The sequence below is a fragment of the Amia ocellicauda genome, chromosome 9 (assembly GCF_036373705.1).
Source record: "Amia ocellicauda isolate fAmiCal2 chromosome 9, fAmiCal2.hap1, whole genome shotgun sequence".
Lineage (NCBI taxonomy): Eukaryota > Metazoa > Chordata > Actinopteri > Amiiformes > Amiidae > Amia > Amia ocellicauda.
Genome location: NC_089858.1, coordinates 11504570 through 11519693, shown reverse-complemented (window position 1 = coordinate 11519693; position 15124 = coordinate 11504570). Strand labels below are relative to the sequence as shown.

At 38.9% G+C, this 15124-nt stretch overlaps 1 protein-coding gene across 2 annotated transcripts in view; it reads left to right on the top strand.

The window, feature by feature from the left end:
• Positions 1-15124, top strand: part of mapkap1 (MAPK associated protein 1) — a 97646-nt gene that overhangs the window by 63143 nt on the left and 19379 nt on the right. For both annotated transcript variants that reach the window (XM_066713144.1, XM_066713143.1), the window contains 2 exons: positions 3991-4098; positions 4526-4666. In XM_066713144.1, the coding sequence (XP_066569241.1) occupies positions 3991-4098; positions 4526-4666 (249 nt within the window). The remainder of the gene's footprint in view (positions 1-3990; positions 4099-4525; positions 4667-15124) is intronic.

The following is a 15124-nucleotide window of genomic DNA, read 5'->3' as shown; positions in this document are numbered from 1 at the left end:
CAACTGGAAAGGAACATCTTGGTTTTCGATCTCCCCTAATGCACTGGGACAAGGTCTTTTGAAATGCAAACTTGACAAGGAGACATGGGGAGCAATCCCAGCCCCTTTGCATCTCTTCTGCAGTTGTAATTTCTACTTTCTGTTCCGCTCCTCTGATCATTGTGCACAAGACTTCTCAATAAGAAACTGGCTGCATCACTGCCAAACCCCTTCGAGAAGGTGGGACTGATCAGACGGCACACAAACATATTTAAGTTGTTTTAGCCGTTAAGGTTAGATTGTTGGGAGTCTTTGACTTCGTGGTGCCTTCATTTCTTAATCCTTATCCTAAAGATGCCGTTTCATAAATTGCCCTCAAGCATTTGCCAGGCACTAGGCTACACTGTCTGCAAGACATGAACCTATTTATAGGTCTTTTGATGCCATAGGAGGGTATATAATTTGCAATGCGAAAGCTTGTTGCAGATATTCCACATCCAGGGAGGATTTTTTGTTTTTAAAGGATGATGCTTTTAAACTGGCAAATGCACACGCAATCTCTGAGGTCAAATCCTCAACCGAGCAATGCTGTGTTCCCATGGAGCCTTCGAGACTGAAGAATGTAAAGGTCATTTTCTGTGTTTGTGAATTAGTTACACTGTTTGCTCTCTGATACAGTATATTTGCACGGGATATAGAAAATCTGCTTCTGAGGCTTCCATGTTTTTAAGTAGCAATTTTACTCCCCCAACCCCCACCTCCCCTTCCAGTATTCATGTTTAGACTCATGTGCCCTGCACCAAGGTCTCCCCTATGCATGTCATGACTTTGAAGGCTCCCCTTAACACAGTATCCATTAAAATGTTGTAATTTTGTGTTGCTTGAATTTCACCAGTTTTACACAGATTAAAATGCATTAACCCATGTATAGGAATCACCCTGGGGGTCGATAGCATTTTCCTTCCTTCCCTGCGTAGAGGTCGTGTACTTTTGCAGACTCCTGTGACATTTTGGAAAACTATTTGCAAAAGGGTAAACATTGCCCAAAGTCTTTGCCCTACTTAAAGTGACAACTTTATTATTATTATTTTTTCATGTTCATTTTTTTGTGCTTGTGTTTTTTCTTCCCATATGAGTATGGAGTGCGCAGAAAAAAAAAGCTGTGTCTTCCCCTATAAAGTGCCTTTAATGGTCTGTCTTGGAATGGCAAAATTCAGATGTGTGTGCACTGCTGGCTGCAATGATGTCTACAGTCTGCACTATCATTTCAACATAATATGTATTGATTTATAAGGACAGTTTGGATTAAATTATATATCCAGAAATAATGCAATGTTCCTAGACCTGGTCTCCAGAGTTCTTTGCTAATTCAGTCTCTTGGGGTCACTGCTACTTCAATAAAAACATTGTTGCTTATGGCACACAGCAAAACCAAGCAAATTACATCTGTTTTCCTGTATAGTGTTGCATTCTTCCAGTTGATTTTATTTATTTAAAAAGAAAAAAAAAATCACACGGAAACTGGTGTATTTTTTGGTTTGTTTGGTTTTCGTCATATTTCCCATTTACAACCAATCATCGGTCCAGTTTTGTAGTACCATTCCAAAAATTGAAATAATTACTGCAGAATGATCTCAGAGGTCTGTCAGCTTGTCTAATCAAAATATAGAAGCAAAGCCGAGTGCATTTTTTATGTATTTTCTGCAACAATTCATATCTTTTCAGGGTTTAAATAGCAGTCAACAGTTAAAAACATTTGCAAACCTCTGAATGTCAGACCTTCTTGTTTATAAGTTTAGGCACCCCACACTCACCCCAACTGCCACACTCTTATCAACAGTACTGTTGTGATCCAAGTAGCACCCTCTTTACAGATCTGCACTAATATACATTGTATTTTAAACCTGTGCACATGAAGGGTTGACATTAAAATAAGTGAGAACACATCTGTGTGTTAAATAAAAAGTGTAAAAGCATTGTAGATATTAAAATACATGACCAGTATCCCAAGCCAATAGTTTTACTAGCCTTGGTTAAGGTTAATGTGACATTTATTTTAAATTGGTTTGTTACTATTTGTATATATGGATATCTATCTATTCTATGAAACTGTAACTTTGAAAATATAGGCTACCTGGAAGCATGTTTGTTTGTTTTTTATTTTTATTTTTTACTTGTAAAAAGTACTGGGGACCTATTCTTGTGTACTCTCTTGGCAATTGCTCAGAGGCACGTTTTATTTTATGCTTTCCTTAAGTAATAATAATGTCTTTCCTCATCCGGTGTACTTTGATAGATCTGTGACAAACACGACCCCAGTTAGGAACTGAAGCATGGCAGAATAAAGAAAAATAAAATAAACTAATTTCTTAAATCTAGCAGAGCTTTTTTTCTTTTTCTTTTTATTTTCCCATTCCCCCATTTATTTCTTTATTTCTTTATTTATTTTTGTTCTCCTTCTTCAGAGATATAATTATGTCTGGATTCTTTCAGAGCCAGAGAGGTCGCTGAAAATGTTTCCCATTTCCATTGAGATGAGTACAGCCTTTTAAAACGTAGTGAATCTAATTGGGCTTCCAGTTACAGGCCTCTAATACGAGCTCTGGCTTGACCTTGACATGCACAAAGGGGAGCTCAATAGAATCCAGGAACATTCATAAACGGCTGAATCTTGCCTTTTGTTATGTTTGATCAAAAAGAGCAGTCAGACAGGGTAGGCTTGTGTGCGGAAAAGTGCTACGCTGACTCTCCTGTTGCCCTTGGTCATGATGAGAGTACAACGAGCCCAGAGCCCAGCACAGCTTTCTGCTTTCAGAAAGACTTCAATTCAAGCATTTTGTTTCTTCTTCTTTCCTTTGCATCTTCAAGTGTGTTCCTTAATAACCTTTGCTCATGAGCTTTTTTCCTCTTTTGTTGTTGTATTGTTTTGCCTGCTCCTCTTATGGATAGTTTGGGTACTAATGGCTTCTTTTGCACAGGTTTAGCTATTCAGTCACCAGTAGGGGAGTTTTTGTTGATGGGGCACCATATTGGTTGCCTAAATGGAACGTTTCTTAAATTTGATGAAGGGAACAATGTCTAGCTCATTCTTTGCATGGCATGGATTTAGACTTTAATACTGTCAGTATTCAAGGTATTGGGAAGAGGGTCATTTGGAGCTTCTGACTGCACTCTGATGTCGACAATCCCTCTAGAAAAATTGGCCCAGCTACTTCCATGGGCTATATTGAGCCCTCCAATCTCTGGCCCAGATGAAGCACTTAACAAACAAGTATACATTTACATACCAGTTAGGTATGGCTAAACTCTGATCGTGACTCTGCATTAAATTCTCATTAGCTCTAATTAAATCAGAGGTGTCTCATGGAAGAAAACAAAATATCAATTAACGTGATTAGTGGTAAAAAAATAAATGCTTAAATGTTAATCAATTTCAAAATAGTTCAATAGCTCTGTGCTGTCGTTTGTTTAGCAGACTTGCAGCTTCTATGAGGTTATGTTTGATAGTGTTTTCTTAGTTGCTGCTGTTTTTCCAATATGTGGACCTTCGGTGTAACAACACTACTGAAAAAATACTTTCAAGCGTTGTCGGTCTTCGTTTCTGTTCTTTTCCTTTATTCTGCTCAATTACTGGCATATATGGCCAGCACAGGGACATATTAGTGCTTAAGTAAAACATTACCAAATTAATGAAGCACGGCGAAATTAGTGTTTTTACAAGCTGTGCATGGCTAATACTCACTTAAACTGTGTGCTAAAACCAAAACCACAAGAAAAATCTTGAAATGTATTAAGTGTTTCAAGAAGTTTCCAAATCTGGGAAAGGACTCGGGCAAAAGTTCCAGGAATTGAAGCGAGATCCAGCTGTTTTCCCCCCCTCACAATCCAGATGTTTTGCGGGATTGTAGAAGTCACCCAGAGTGTCTGGTTTGTGCACTCAGCACAGGAGGGGGGAGTAGGTTAGGGCTCTTCCGAGTCCCCAGGCTCACTGTCACGCTGTGTCTGTTTCAGGTCCGCAGTATCGCCTGGAGAAGCAGAGCGAGCCCAACGTGGCCGTGGATTTAGAATGTAGCCTGGAGAGTCAAAGCACTTTAGAGTTCTGCCTGGTCAGAGAAAACAGTAAGTATTGGCAGAAGGGTATGCAAAATAAAAGCAGCATTTACACACATCTATGTATGTATTTATTTAAGCTGTGTGTTTCTTAATTATTGAATTAACTGCAGCAGAAAAAAGCCAGATTCCCAACCTGAGTCCCTATGACCCACGTGTCGTCTTAGCCATTGTTCCAGCCAGGTTCTCTGTTACTTCAATTAACCTTTAGTAAGCAAATAGATTGGTAATCAGGCCTTTTTAATCCTTTTTCAGTTCTGAAACTGTACCAATCTATAACTGACTTTATTTTGGGCAATGTTATAGAAGTTGGAACTATTATTATTATTATTTGTATTATTATGATTTCTCTGACCCCTTTTTTGAAGCTTATGCAAGTTCAGCAAGGAGCTGTAAAATATATCATTTCTTTCCTTCTTTTTTTAATCCTTTCAAGGCTCCCGAGGTGAGGAGAGCTCCGAGGAGGACCCCCCCATTGACATCACCACAGTGCAGGACATGCTCAGTAGCCACCACTACAAGTCCTTCAAGATCAGCATGATCCACAAGCTTCGTTTCACCACCGATGTGCAGCTAGGTAAATATCCTGTGTAAATGAGCCATTAAACAGCCTTGCCGTGTTTTCCTTGGCAAGTAGTTGCATTGACATTAAAATGTGGAAACAGATTTTAGATTTTAAACAAACTTTTTTATATACATTTACATACATGTATATATATTTAACTCATCACTTTTGTTATTAAAATAATTAAATATTACCTATTTTGTAAGACTGGGAAGTATTAGTTTTTGTTTCCTGTTGAGTGTTTTTTGATTTGTACTTTATTTATTTATTTTTACTTAAGCCATATTTCATTTTCAATTAATCACTTACTGTTTATGTCAGTTTTAAGTTTTTGAAGCATACTACTGAGGCCATGTCATAAACAAAAAACAACAGCAACGTTTAGGGCTGTCGAGGATTCAGTCTGCAGGGCATGTCTGGGTCAGTAGGTATATTCCTGAAAATCACTACAGTCTGCCTGTTCACACCAACTTGTCAGATAAACACAGCGTTTCAAGTCTGCGCTGGGAAAGTGAAATCAGGGCTGATTTGACAGTGTCAGCTCAGGGAAGAGGTGAGGTTTATGTCAGTGGGCTTATAGAAAATGCCCAAAAGAGTTTGTAATATGAGGCTGAAAGTATAAATAAATATATGGATGAAGATTTGTATTATTATTATAATCAGCAATGTTTGAATACACTAGTGTGTGCTTGGAGCATCACCTGTGATAATTGAGTCTGTGCTGAGTATTAGCTGTCGTTTCTAAAGGGGGCATTTCCACATGATGGAGATAGACTCTGACACCGTCTTCCAATGGCAGTAGAGTTGGAAAGCCGGTCATCAGATGTCAGTGGCCACAGATGACAGTGAGTGAGCTATGCCCGAGATACCTCCCGTAAATCAATGATGTGAAGAAAACCAAAAAAAAAGGGAGATAATATTAAGTTTGTTTGACAAACCTTTGAGCAGTCCTGTCTCCTTACGGATAGTTACCCCTGACTGCCCAGAGGGGAGTCTTGTGAGCTCAAGGTCTCTTTTTTTTTTTTTTTTTTTGGCTTAGCCTGAGTTTTTGAAGTTGTCCTACTTGCAGTAACATTGGACGGCTGCAGCTGCCTGAGGAGATGAAAACAAATCTCCTGTGCTTTGAATCCGAAAGGAAAGATAGATGGAGAGAGAGGGAGAAAACAAATATATATATCAATACAACAAAATAACAATGTTTGGGGGAATGACGAGCAGCACATTCACCTTAGACACCAGAGCCCACTGCCAATCTTGTAATGTGAGGCGTTTCAGAAGCAGGGATGTCACTCTCCCTTATTTTAACTATGTATGAGCCCTTGTCTCTGAAATGAACACAGATGATAAAAGTTGAAAACTGTCTCAACCTATTTGGATGAAGGGGCTCAGTCTCTGTATCCATTTCTCATGTGTAGGAATGTTTGACTGTTCTGAACTGTCTCATTGAAGGAGGATTTATATCGCGGCAAACGGAGGTTGGCCAGTGTTAGGCAGTGTGTTCTGGTGCTTGACAGTTTGTGTGATAGTTCGCTTCCAGTGAAGTTTGACTCAGTGTATCTGGAAGCTGTCAGAAGTGAAAGCTTGAAAAGGTCATGACAGATCAGTAAAGATAAATGGTGAATTGGGAGGACAGCTGTTAGGGGAAAGCAAATGGTTCAACATGTTCGAGAGTAGAAGGGCTGACCCCTTGTCCTGAGATACTGGGGCTGTGCTGCGTCCTTAAAAAAAGAAAAAGAAAAAAGAAAACAACGCCCAGTAAGGTTTTACAGATGAATTAAGGAGTTTCCCAGTCCCTCTCTGAGACTCCCTTTTCATAACAGGGCAGCCCAACAGCTCTCCATTCAGAAAACGAGTGTAATATCCTAATTGAAGCAAATTGTAAAAAATGGCAGTGGAATTAATACAATTCTGCTGTTTAATAAAGCTTGTTAACTGCGTTGCGGAAAATAAATGTGAGGAATTAACGTTATGCTTATTGGAAACGTGTCGTTTCTTATTAAAGGGGGAACAGCTCACTCACTCCTGCTTTTTGCCGCCGACCGAGCAGAAGAGAAACCGCTAATAGCTTCTGAAAGCAGAAATCGAACACTAACACAGTGCTGTTCATAAGAGGAGGCTATATGCTCTCTTCATTCGGTATTATAATAAAGACGTGATGCAGGACGATCTCTTTCTGGAGAGCATGTGGTCAGAGATATTAACATGCAGTGTTTCAGTTTAGTTTGTTCTATTGTATATTGTTTTAACTGAGACTGGATACTGGAACAGAAACAGAATTGACATGATAATTCACTAATAACTTCTCAGACAGTGCTGGTCCTGTATTCTACAGTATCTGGACTTGGGCCATGAGTTCAGTCCCAGGTGGGGGACACTGCTGTTGTCAAAGGTACTCTACCTACACTGCTCCAGTAAAAACCCAGCTGGATAACTGGGTAATTGTATGAACAAATAATGTGATATATTGTAACAGTTGTAAGGTGCCCTGGATAACGGCATATGCTAAGACATGTAATGATAATAATGTGTAGAAGTCAGACAATAGAGAAAATCAGATTTCAAAAAGTCTGAAATAGAATTTAACCTACTTATAAGAGTTAGCTCCTCCTCTCTTTTGAGTATGAATTATGATCTCAGGCCTTCACAGCCTCACTGTCTTACTTTTCAAAGGGCTAGTGATGTGTGCTTAAGCTATAGAGTTATTTCTGCCTCTATTTCTGCTAATTAACTTTGTCACAATATTAGGCAATTTTAAAAGAGGCAGTTGATAATTCCAGTAAACGTGAAATGCCCATTTCCCTTTCTGCCTCTGGACAGTCCCCGGTGGAACTTGTGGTTTTGTTTCATCAAGAGCTGGTTTGTTTTACCTCTCTCTGGCTGAAGACAGATAAGAAGTAGAGATGTATGTCAGCTGTTTTGAGTGACACCTCTCAAGTTTGCCAGGCACGGGACTGATTTTTGTCAGAATGTGTCTCTCTGATGGACACTATCGGAAGGCCTGCTCCTTTGAGAGGCAATTGATGTGTTGCAAAAAAAAAGAGTAGAGTAGATCAATTCTTCTGTGCGTGTGGGATTACAAAGCACAGCAAGCACATGCAGATTCCTAGAATATGTATAAACAGACACTTCACTAGAACATTACAGGGGAAATTTACTCATCCACATTTTTGGTAACGTAATATATATATGAGTCCATAAATACCATACAAGTGTCCAGGTTTTCATGCAGATTTAGGCAGGCTTAAGAATAATCAAATACACATAAACACATTTAAATATATATAATATATAAATGTACATGAATGTCCAATAAACACAGTATTTTAAATTTAAATTTTCATAGTCATTTCTGACAGCAAAAGGTGCAATGATAAAGTAAGATCAGTTTCCAGTGCTTTTTTATTACTTTGTGTGCAGTTTGTTAGTGATTTGCGGTGTTGTTTTTTACAGTTATTTACTGGACACAATAATAAAAGAATCAGCTTAATTGATGTGGTTTTTTGTTGTTGTTGTTTTTTTCAAAGCACAACATTAAATATCCTTTCTTTATTGTCGCGTGTAACGGGCCTCGGGGTTAAGTGTAGCGTCAAGCAAGTTTTCAGAACACGCCCCATAATTTAGACCAAGCAGTAACACCTACTATGTATTTAAGTGCGCTATATCAACGGGCTGTGCAGTGACGAGCATTTGCAGGGATAATGTCAGAGCATTTTATTCGATTTTAGGGTCAAAAATATTTCCACTGTCAACAAGCAGACAGGGAGGAAGAAGTCAAAATTCAACCTTTATTTTTTGGCAGAAATAATCTAAAAGACTAGCAATGATAACTACGGCCAAAGATGACTAGTCTGAGGTTGTAGGCACTAAAGATTAATAGCAAGACACTTTCCAAAGCAGGCAACTTTATGTTTTAGTTGTGCAATTCTAATTCAGTGTCTAGGAAAAGAGTCAGACAGTCTTTTCCTTGCACCTTATTAGGCAAACAGTAAAACTTTATGTCCGATTTTGATTAAAACATCTCAACAAGCCCCCATTATTTAAAGACTAAGGGTTTTAGAATATAAATTAAATAAGCTGGCATGTTTTTCCTTTAAAAACAAAATGTGTTCATTTGTTTTCCATTTAATCTCTGGGAATGGAAATGTTACAGCATGTCCTTTAGAGTTAATATGTAAAATGATTGCTCCATGTGCTATTTAAAACATAAAATGTTAAGATAAATTGAAATAAGCACTCAGTGCAGTGAAAGTATATTACAGACCAGAATAATCTGACTTGCCTTTGGTCATTTAGATTTTACCTTTGCTTTTTAATCATGGCTTAGAACTAGCAGTGAACATAAACATATATATTTTGACTACATTAAATCAAACTTAATTATTTTGTTTCTTAGTTTGTTTTTAAATCTTTTTTATGTGTATACACATTCTCCATTGTTCATATTTTGGTTTACACTGTAATATTTTGAAGTGTAGCCATATATGTCGCAGAACATTAAAAAGGCACAAAATGATTCATGTTGAATATCGTCATATCCATTTACACATCTATTTAAGTGCAGAGCAGGACTGATGCTGTTCTTTAACTGTTGTCAGATTTTTTTTTTTTTTTTTTACAGTTTACAACCCTGACAGACGCTCCTGTACTCAGTACCTCATCAATGCTTCTGCACTAATATATGACTGAGCTATGATTTATGTCACATCTTCAAAATTAAGCTGCATAAATCATTCTTATTTATTCGCCAGGTGATAAAGATGCTGTCAAATAATGTCATTTGAGCATAATTTTAATAGAGGAAACGAAAATTGTTATCAGGAAAATGCAGGCCAAGTTCATCAATTAAAGCAAATTTTGCTCAAAGTACTTTACTAGGAAACTGTCCTCCAGCAATAGATTTTCAGAGTTACTGAACAAAGTAATGGTTTCGCATCAACAGTGGCTTTTCAAATATTGACCCACCTTAAAAAAAAAAAAAAGTTGGACACACAAAATGCTAATACAGATCCACTGGACCCGGCATGGGCAACTCCAGACCTCAGTAACCTCAAGAACACAACAGATCTCAATAAATCACACAATAGGAGTAATATTATAGATACCAGGTAGGTAATCCAGGTCTTGGAGTGCCACAGAAACGTCTGTTTTTTGTCTTCCCCACAATCCTTAATTAATTAATTGATTAGGTGCTAGGCTTAATTTGTCACCATTTGTGGCAGGTATTTAGTAATTGATGACTGAAAGACACAGTGAAAACCTGCAGGATTGTGGCACTCCGGGACCCCAGGTTGCCTACCCCAGCTCTAGATAATAATAGCCTTTGTCCGTGCCTGTGTTAGTGTTTTGACCTGGTTTTGTCTGTTGTGTTGTGTTGTGTTGTGGAGGCTGGTTTGGAGTTCGTATTGCCTGCCACGGTTTCTTCCAGTTACAACTACAGTGACTCAGCTTCAACGCTTTATATGGAAGGTGACATGACCAGCACTGTGCTGGTCTCTCTCTTGTTTGTGCGTAGATATGGGGTTTTGCTTGGACTTACTGCAGCATTGATGCAACATGTAAGTTGAGGTCACAAATGTGGTTTTATTTGCCCTTATAGCATAGATTTAAAAAAACTATGAAGGATCTCGGTCTCTGTCTTGCTCTGGGGGTGCTTCAGTTCATCTCAGATCCTACTTGTTTTATTGTATGTATAGAAATATATATATACTGGCAAGGCATTCCTATTCTGTGAATTTTTTTGCTTGAAACGTCAGAAGGGTTTTTTGTTGACGTCCCAGTACCTTTTTGAAGAGACCGTGCTCTCTCGCTGCAGGAAATTGGTAGTGACATGCCCAGCTCTGGCTGTGGGCTCAGTGATGTGGAGATGCTCGCATGTTGTCTCAGTGTAGCACTTTACCCAGGAGTTTGTCTGTGAAATGGACATCTCCAATCGAACTGGCACAGTCGCAAACGCTCCGCTCCTTCAGACTGTCACAATGCTTAATTGAATTCCAGCCCCAGCCACCCAGCCAGACACTGACAGTAATGGCATCATCAGCAATCCAAATGTCACAGATTTGATGTCATCTAGATCACTTTTAATATTTGGTTATAGCCTTGCTCTCCCCTGTCACAATGCAGGAAAATTGTCTCATATAATTAATAAATTAGTAAATAAAGAAATAAGAGTTTTAAGCTGCTTGCTTTTCCAACAAATGTACCTGTTTTCCTGTAAACAGAATCAGGCACTTGTGCACAAGTTAGTGACTAATCTGCAGATCATACACATGCCAGCTGGATTAAAGCTTGTGTGTGTGTGTGTGTAGCCTAGTAAATGGTATAATCACATATCCATATATAAATATATGTTCATTTAATGTAAATACTGTTAAACCTTTACAAATCTGTAGGCAAGAAAGCTCCAGATGATGGCAGCTTCTGCTGGTAAATACATTTATTTGTTTTATGTTTGGTAGCAGAAATGTGTTGCATTAGGACTACGTCCAGTTTACACCAAGTTTACTGTCTCTTCTCCACTCAGTGCCTTCAGTGTCTACTTATTCTTGCAACAAACGGAGTGAAGTGGGGCATGAAATGACGTGTTCCCTCCTCAAGCTGGGAGCTTTGTGAAGGATGAAAGTGTTTCACCTGAGTCACAGTGGAACTGGAAATCGGGTTATATATAGCATTTTGCAGAGAAGTAATAGAAGTGTAATCAGTATTTTTTCACCATTTAAAATAGAACTAATTTTAGGTTTAAATTACTTTGAGCCTGTGCTTAAGATTGCACAGAAGTTTGCAAAGTGTATTAAACTGACATGCAAATTAATCCATCTAAATCTTTGAGCCCTAACAAATGCCGTGGAACCCTAAATGAAAACCTGAGCCGATACAGATCCACTGAATCCATTGAACCATTGTACTGCATAGACAAAGCAGGGGTGCTAGTAGTTTGAAAATGGCTGCAGACTTAACTTACCTTGAAGAGTCCCTGAAGATGGCAGAAAAATGGGGGGGTGGAGATGGAGAGAGAGATGAAAGCGTTAAAAATCTTCACCATCCTTGGAGCGAGCGCCAAGGAAAAAGAATGAGGTTCGAGGAATGTTGTAAAGATAAAAAGAGGAGAAAAAAATAGGGGGAGAGTGAGAGAGAATAGAAGTTGAATATATATTTCACATGATAAGAGAAAGATGAAGCGGGGGGAAAAAGATTCTATTACAGCTGAGACAGTTACAAAACTGGTGCTGTGTGAAGTAGCCTCTGTTGAAAAGATTGATGCAACGAGGACTGACCTTGGCTTGGAGCAGGAGTCGGTGATGTATGTATGAGCATCTCCCTGCTAAATGGACCCAGATTTGTAGCACTAATATACATGGAAGCCCAGTACCAAACTCAGGATGGCAATAAATCAACAGCCACTTTGGGTGTCATTTCTGGTTTATATTCTACTATTGTTCTATCGCTTTAATTCATGTCACTATCATCTGTTCATCTGGAACAGTTTTATATAATTTTCCAGCGGAGTTACCTGACAAATCCCATCAAATTAACAAGGTACATTAACAATATTGACTGGCTCCCTGGCTTCTGCAGCCATTAGACCATAGAATGAAATTTAGAAGCAGGTCCCCAGTCAAGGGGGCCATGTTAAGACACTTTTTTTTTTTTTTTAAATCCTTCTTTCTTTTACATTGCAGAAATGGATCACTAATCCTTAAAAAAAAAAAAAAATACTGTCAGATTGTATTCCAAGATTTTGTTTTTGAAAAGCTTTGATGTACCTGTTGGGTATTCCTCGTTTCCCGTGCAAGATTATGCCACCTGCAGTTTTGGGCCATGTGGAATTTACTGCAGATCGATGCGCAGTGTGCATTACGCCCTGTACTGTCTCCTTCAGCGCACCCCCCTGTTCCCTGATCTGTCTATAAAGGTGATAGATTTATAATACAGTTTTGTCACTATGATAGGGTGTGCGGCTCAGGGGTGAGGAGGTCATGTTAAAAGCTTTGAGAAAGACTGTGTTTTTACTTTGTTTACTTCCCTTTAGAAGGATGTGTGTCGGAGTCATCCTGAAATAGTGTCCATCTATAAGAGAGAGAGGGGGATTTGAACTTGTTCTTGTATACATATATCTTCATTACCACCTTCAGTTTCGGTTAAGTCCAGAGCTGCATCGGTGCGTCCCTAAAATCATGGATGCACACGCACACATGCACACTTCCAGAGACACGGACCGAAAATAATGCTTATTTATGCACTGGTTGCTGCTACATAGGTCTGTCTTTGTTTTTCCCAAAAGCGTCTGAATCTCTATCCGCACAATTAAAAATGATGACTTGATTGCAGTAGAGCTTTTATTTATTTGTATTATTATTTTTTTTAACTATATAAATATTTGTACAATTGAAAAATGCCAACCCCTTAGACAGTACGGTGATGAGGCAGGGTTAATGGGAAGGGGCCAGTGGTCTCCAGTGTGAGATCTGTCAGGCTCTGTCTGAAACGGCAAGCCCTCCGTCACAATAATAACCCGTCTCTAATGCAGCACCTTCAATAAAGCTCTCACACAGCCACTCATTGGGCTTCACAAACGGCAAATTGGATGGCACAGTTTGAAGCACCATTAATGACAAATTATGGTACAGAAACACCATTAATGACAAAGCTACAATCATTACAATGATACACTAAATTGATTAAACAACTGATTTTACTTGTAATTGACTACAGGGATGTCTTATATACAAATGGTCTCCAAGCGCATCTCATCGCTTCATATTAATGCCAGCTCTGTCTGTGTTTGAGAGGAGAAATGTACATATAGGCTTGTACTATACATTACATATGTATTACATAAACATCATATGCGTCCTGCAAAAAAAATTGTCACTTAGGAGAAAGCAACAGAAGTGCTACATTGATACACACATTTCTTAAAAGATGTCTCCAGACATCTGCTGAAATTATGTCACAATATTTAATAAAAGCGACTACAGTGCCTTTGTGTTCTTCGTAGTGTAGGATTTAATATTCTTATGTGAAGACTAATGATGGAAAGGCTGGTTTCCTTGCAAGGCTTTCAACTTTGTGGGATTCCACTTGTCATTGCCGATGCCTGCCCAAATGGATCTTAGAGGGGAAGGCAGGGGCAGGGGGGTTGGAAACAAGGTTAGTTTTACACTTTGATACATGCTTCCTATTTTAATTCATTCAATTTTGTTAAAGGTGAATAATGCAGCTGGATATGGAATGAAGCAAGTGCTCTCTGCTCTGTCTCTCGCTTGCATTTCATTTCTCTCGTCCCTTTTGACAAAGGGCTAAGGGAAGCCAAGAGTTGGGGCAGGGTTAAAAATTGAGCACGTTCATATTGTAAGATAGTATTATACCTTTATTGATGATGTTTTTCATTCCAGAGCATACTTACAACCTTTTTTTGTGCTTTAATAGAATATAGGCTATCCATTATGATTAAAACTCGGGTCCAGAGAGCTGCGCAGTTTGGCTCCCAGTCTCCAGACGCCATTTCATTACACTGCTGTTCATATTTCTATAAAAAAAGGATTTAATTACTACATGTGATGTGTTACAGCTTTATAATAATATGATGTATATATGGACTATGAATGTGGCTTTCGTAGAATAGCAGTTGTTCCTGAAATGGTAGGGCTCACTCTTGATTATATATCTTAAGTATATGTGAATTAATACATGCATATTTTGTTGCCTGTGAATATCCTCATGGGTGTTGGCATTTACACGGATCTATCCGAGTTTAAATTCTGAGATTTTCTTATTACACCCATGTAATGGTCTTCACTTTGCTGTGCTGGTTACCACTTAAACTGAGAACTTGAAACTTTCTTTCATCAACAATAAGTGACTCGCCAAGCCCCCTTTACCCCAGCTGTGCTATAAATTTCCTCTCTCCCTCATTTCCACTGGCCCAGGCTTTGTGACCCTAACCCCAGATACATTTCCATCCATTGCATGTTTCATAAAAAGATGGATCGGCCCCATACATCCAGGCTACTTGACGTTAGCTCTCAACTCTCCCCAGTCCTGCACTCATAATGTCATGACACCAACACGGCCTCACTTCTCAGGCTAATCACAAATAATCTTAATAAGCTAATGGCTCTTCCTGACTACACTACTTCCCGACTACTAGCCCCTTCTTTTATTGCTGTAAGCCCTCACGTCTCTTAACTTGCAGAGCAAAGACTTCAGTCCAGGGATATGAGAGACCATAACACAAAGAAAAACATTTTCGCAACCTGTCTGAAAGGAGATAAAAGGGCATTGTGTGTATGTGTGTGGGTATTGTTTTTATTTTGAATTATGTGTTTTTGCACTCCACTTGTTTACGTGCAATAAAGTATGTCACACAGTTGACCTAAAATCACTTACACAGCCAACCTGCTCTCTGCCCCATCCACCCCCACCCCCACCACCACCACCTCTGCCTCCCTTCCCCTGTTTCTCAAATGCACA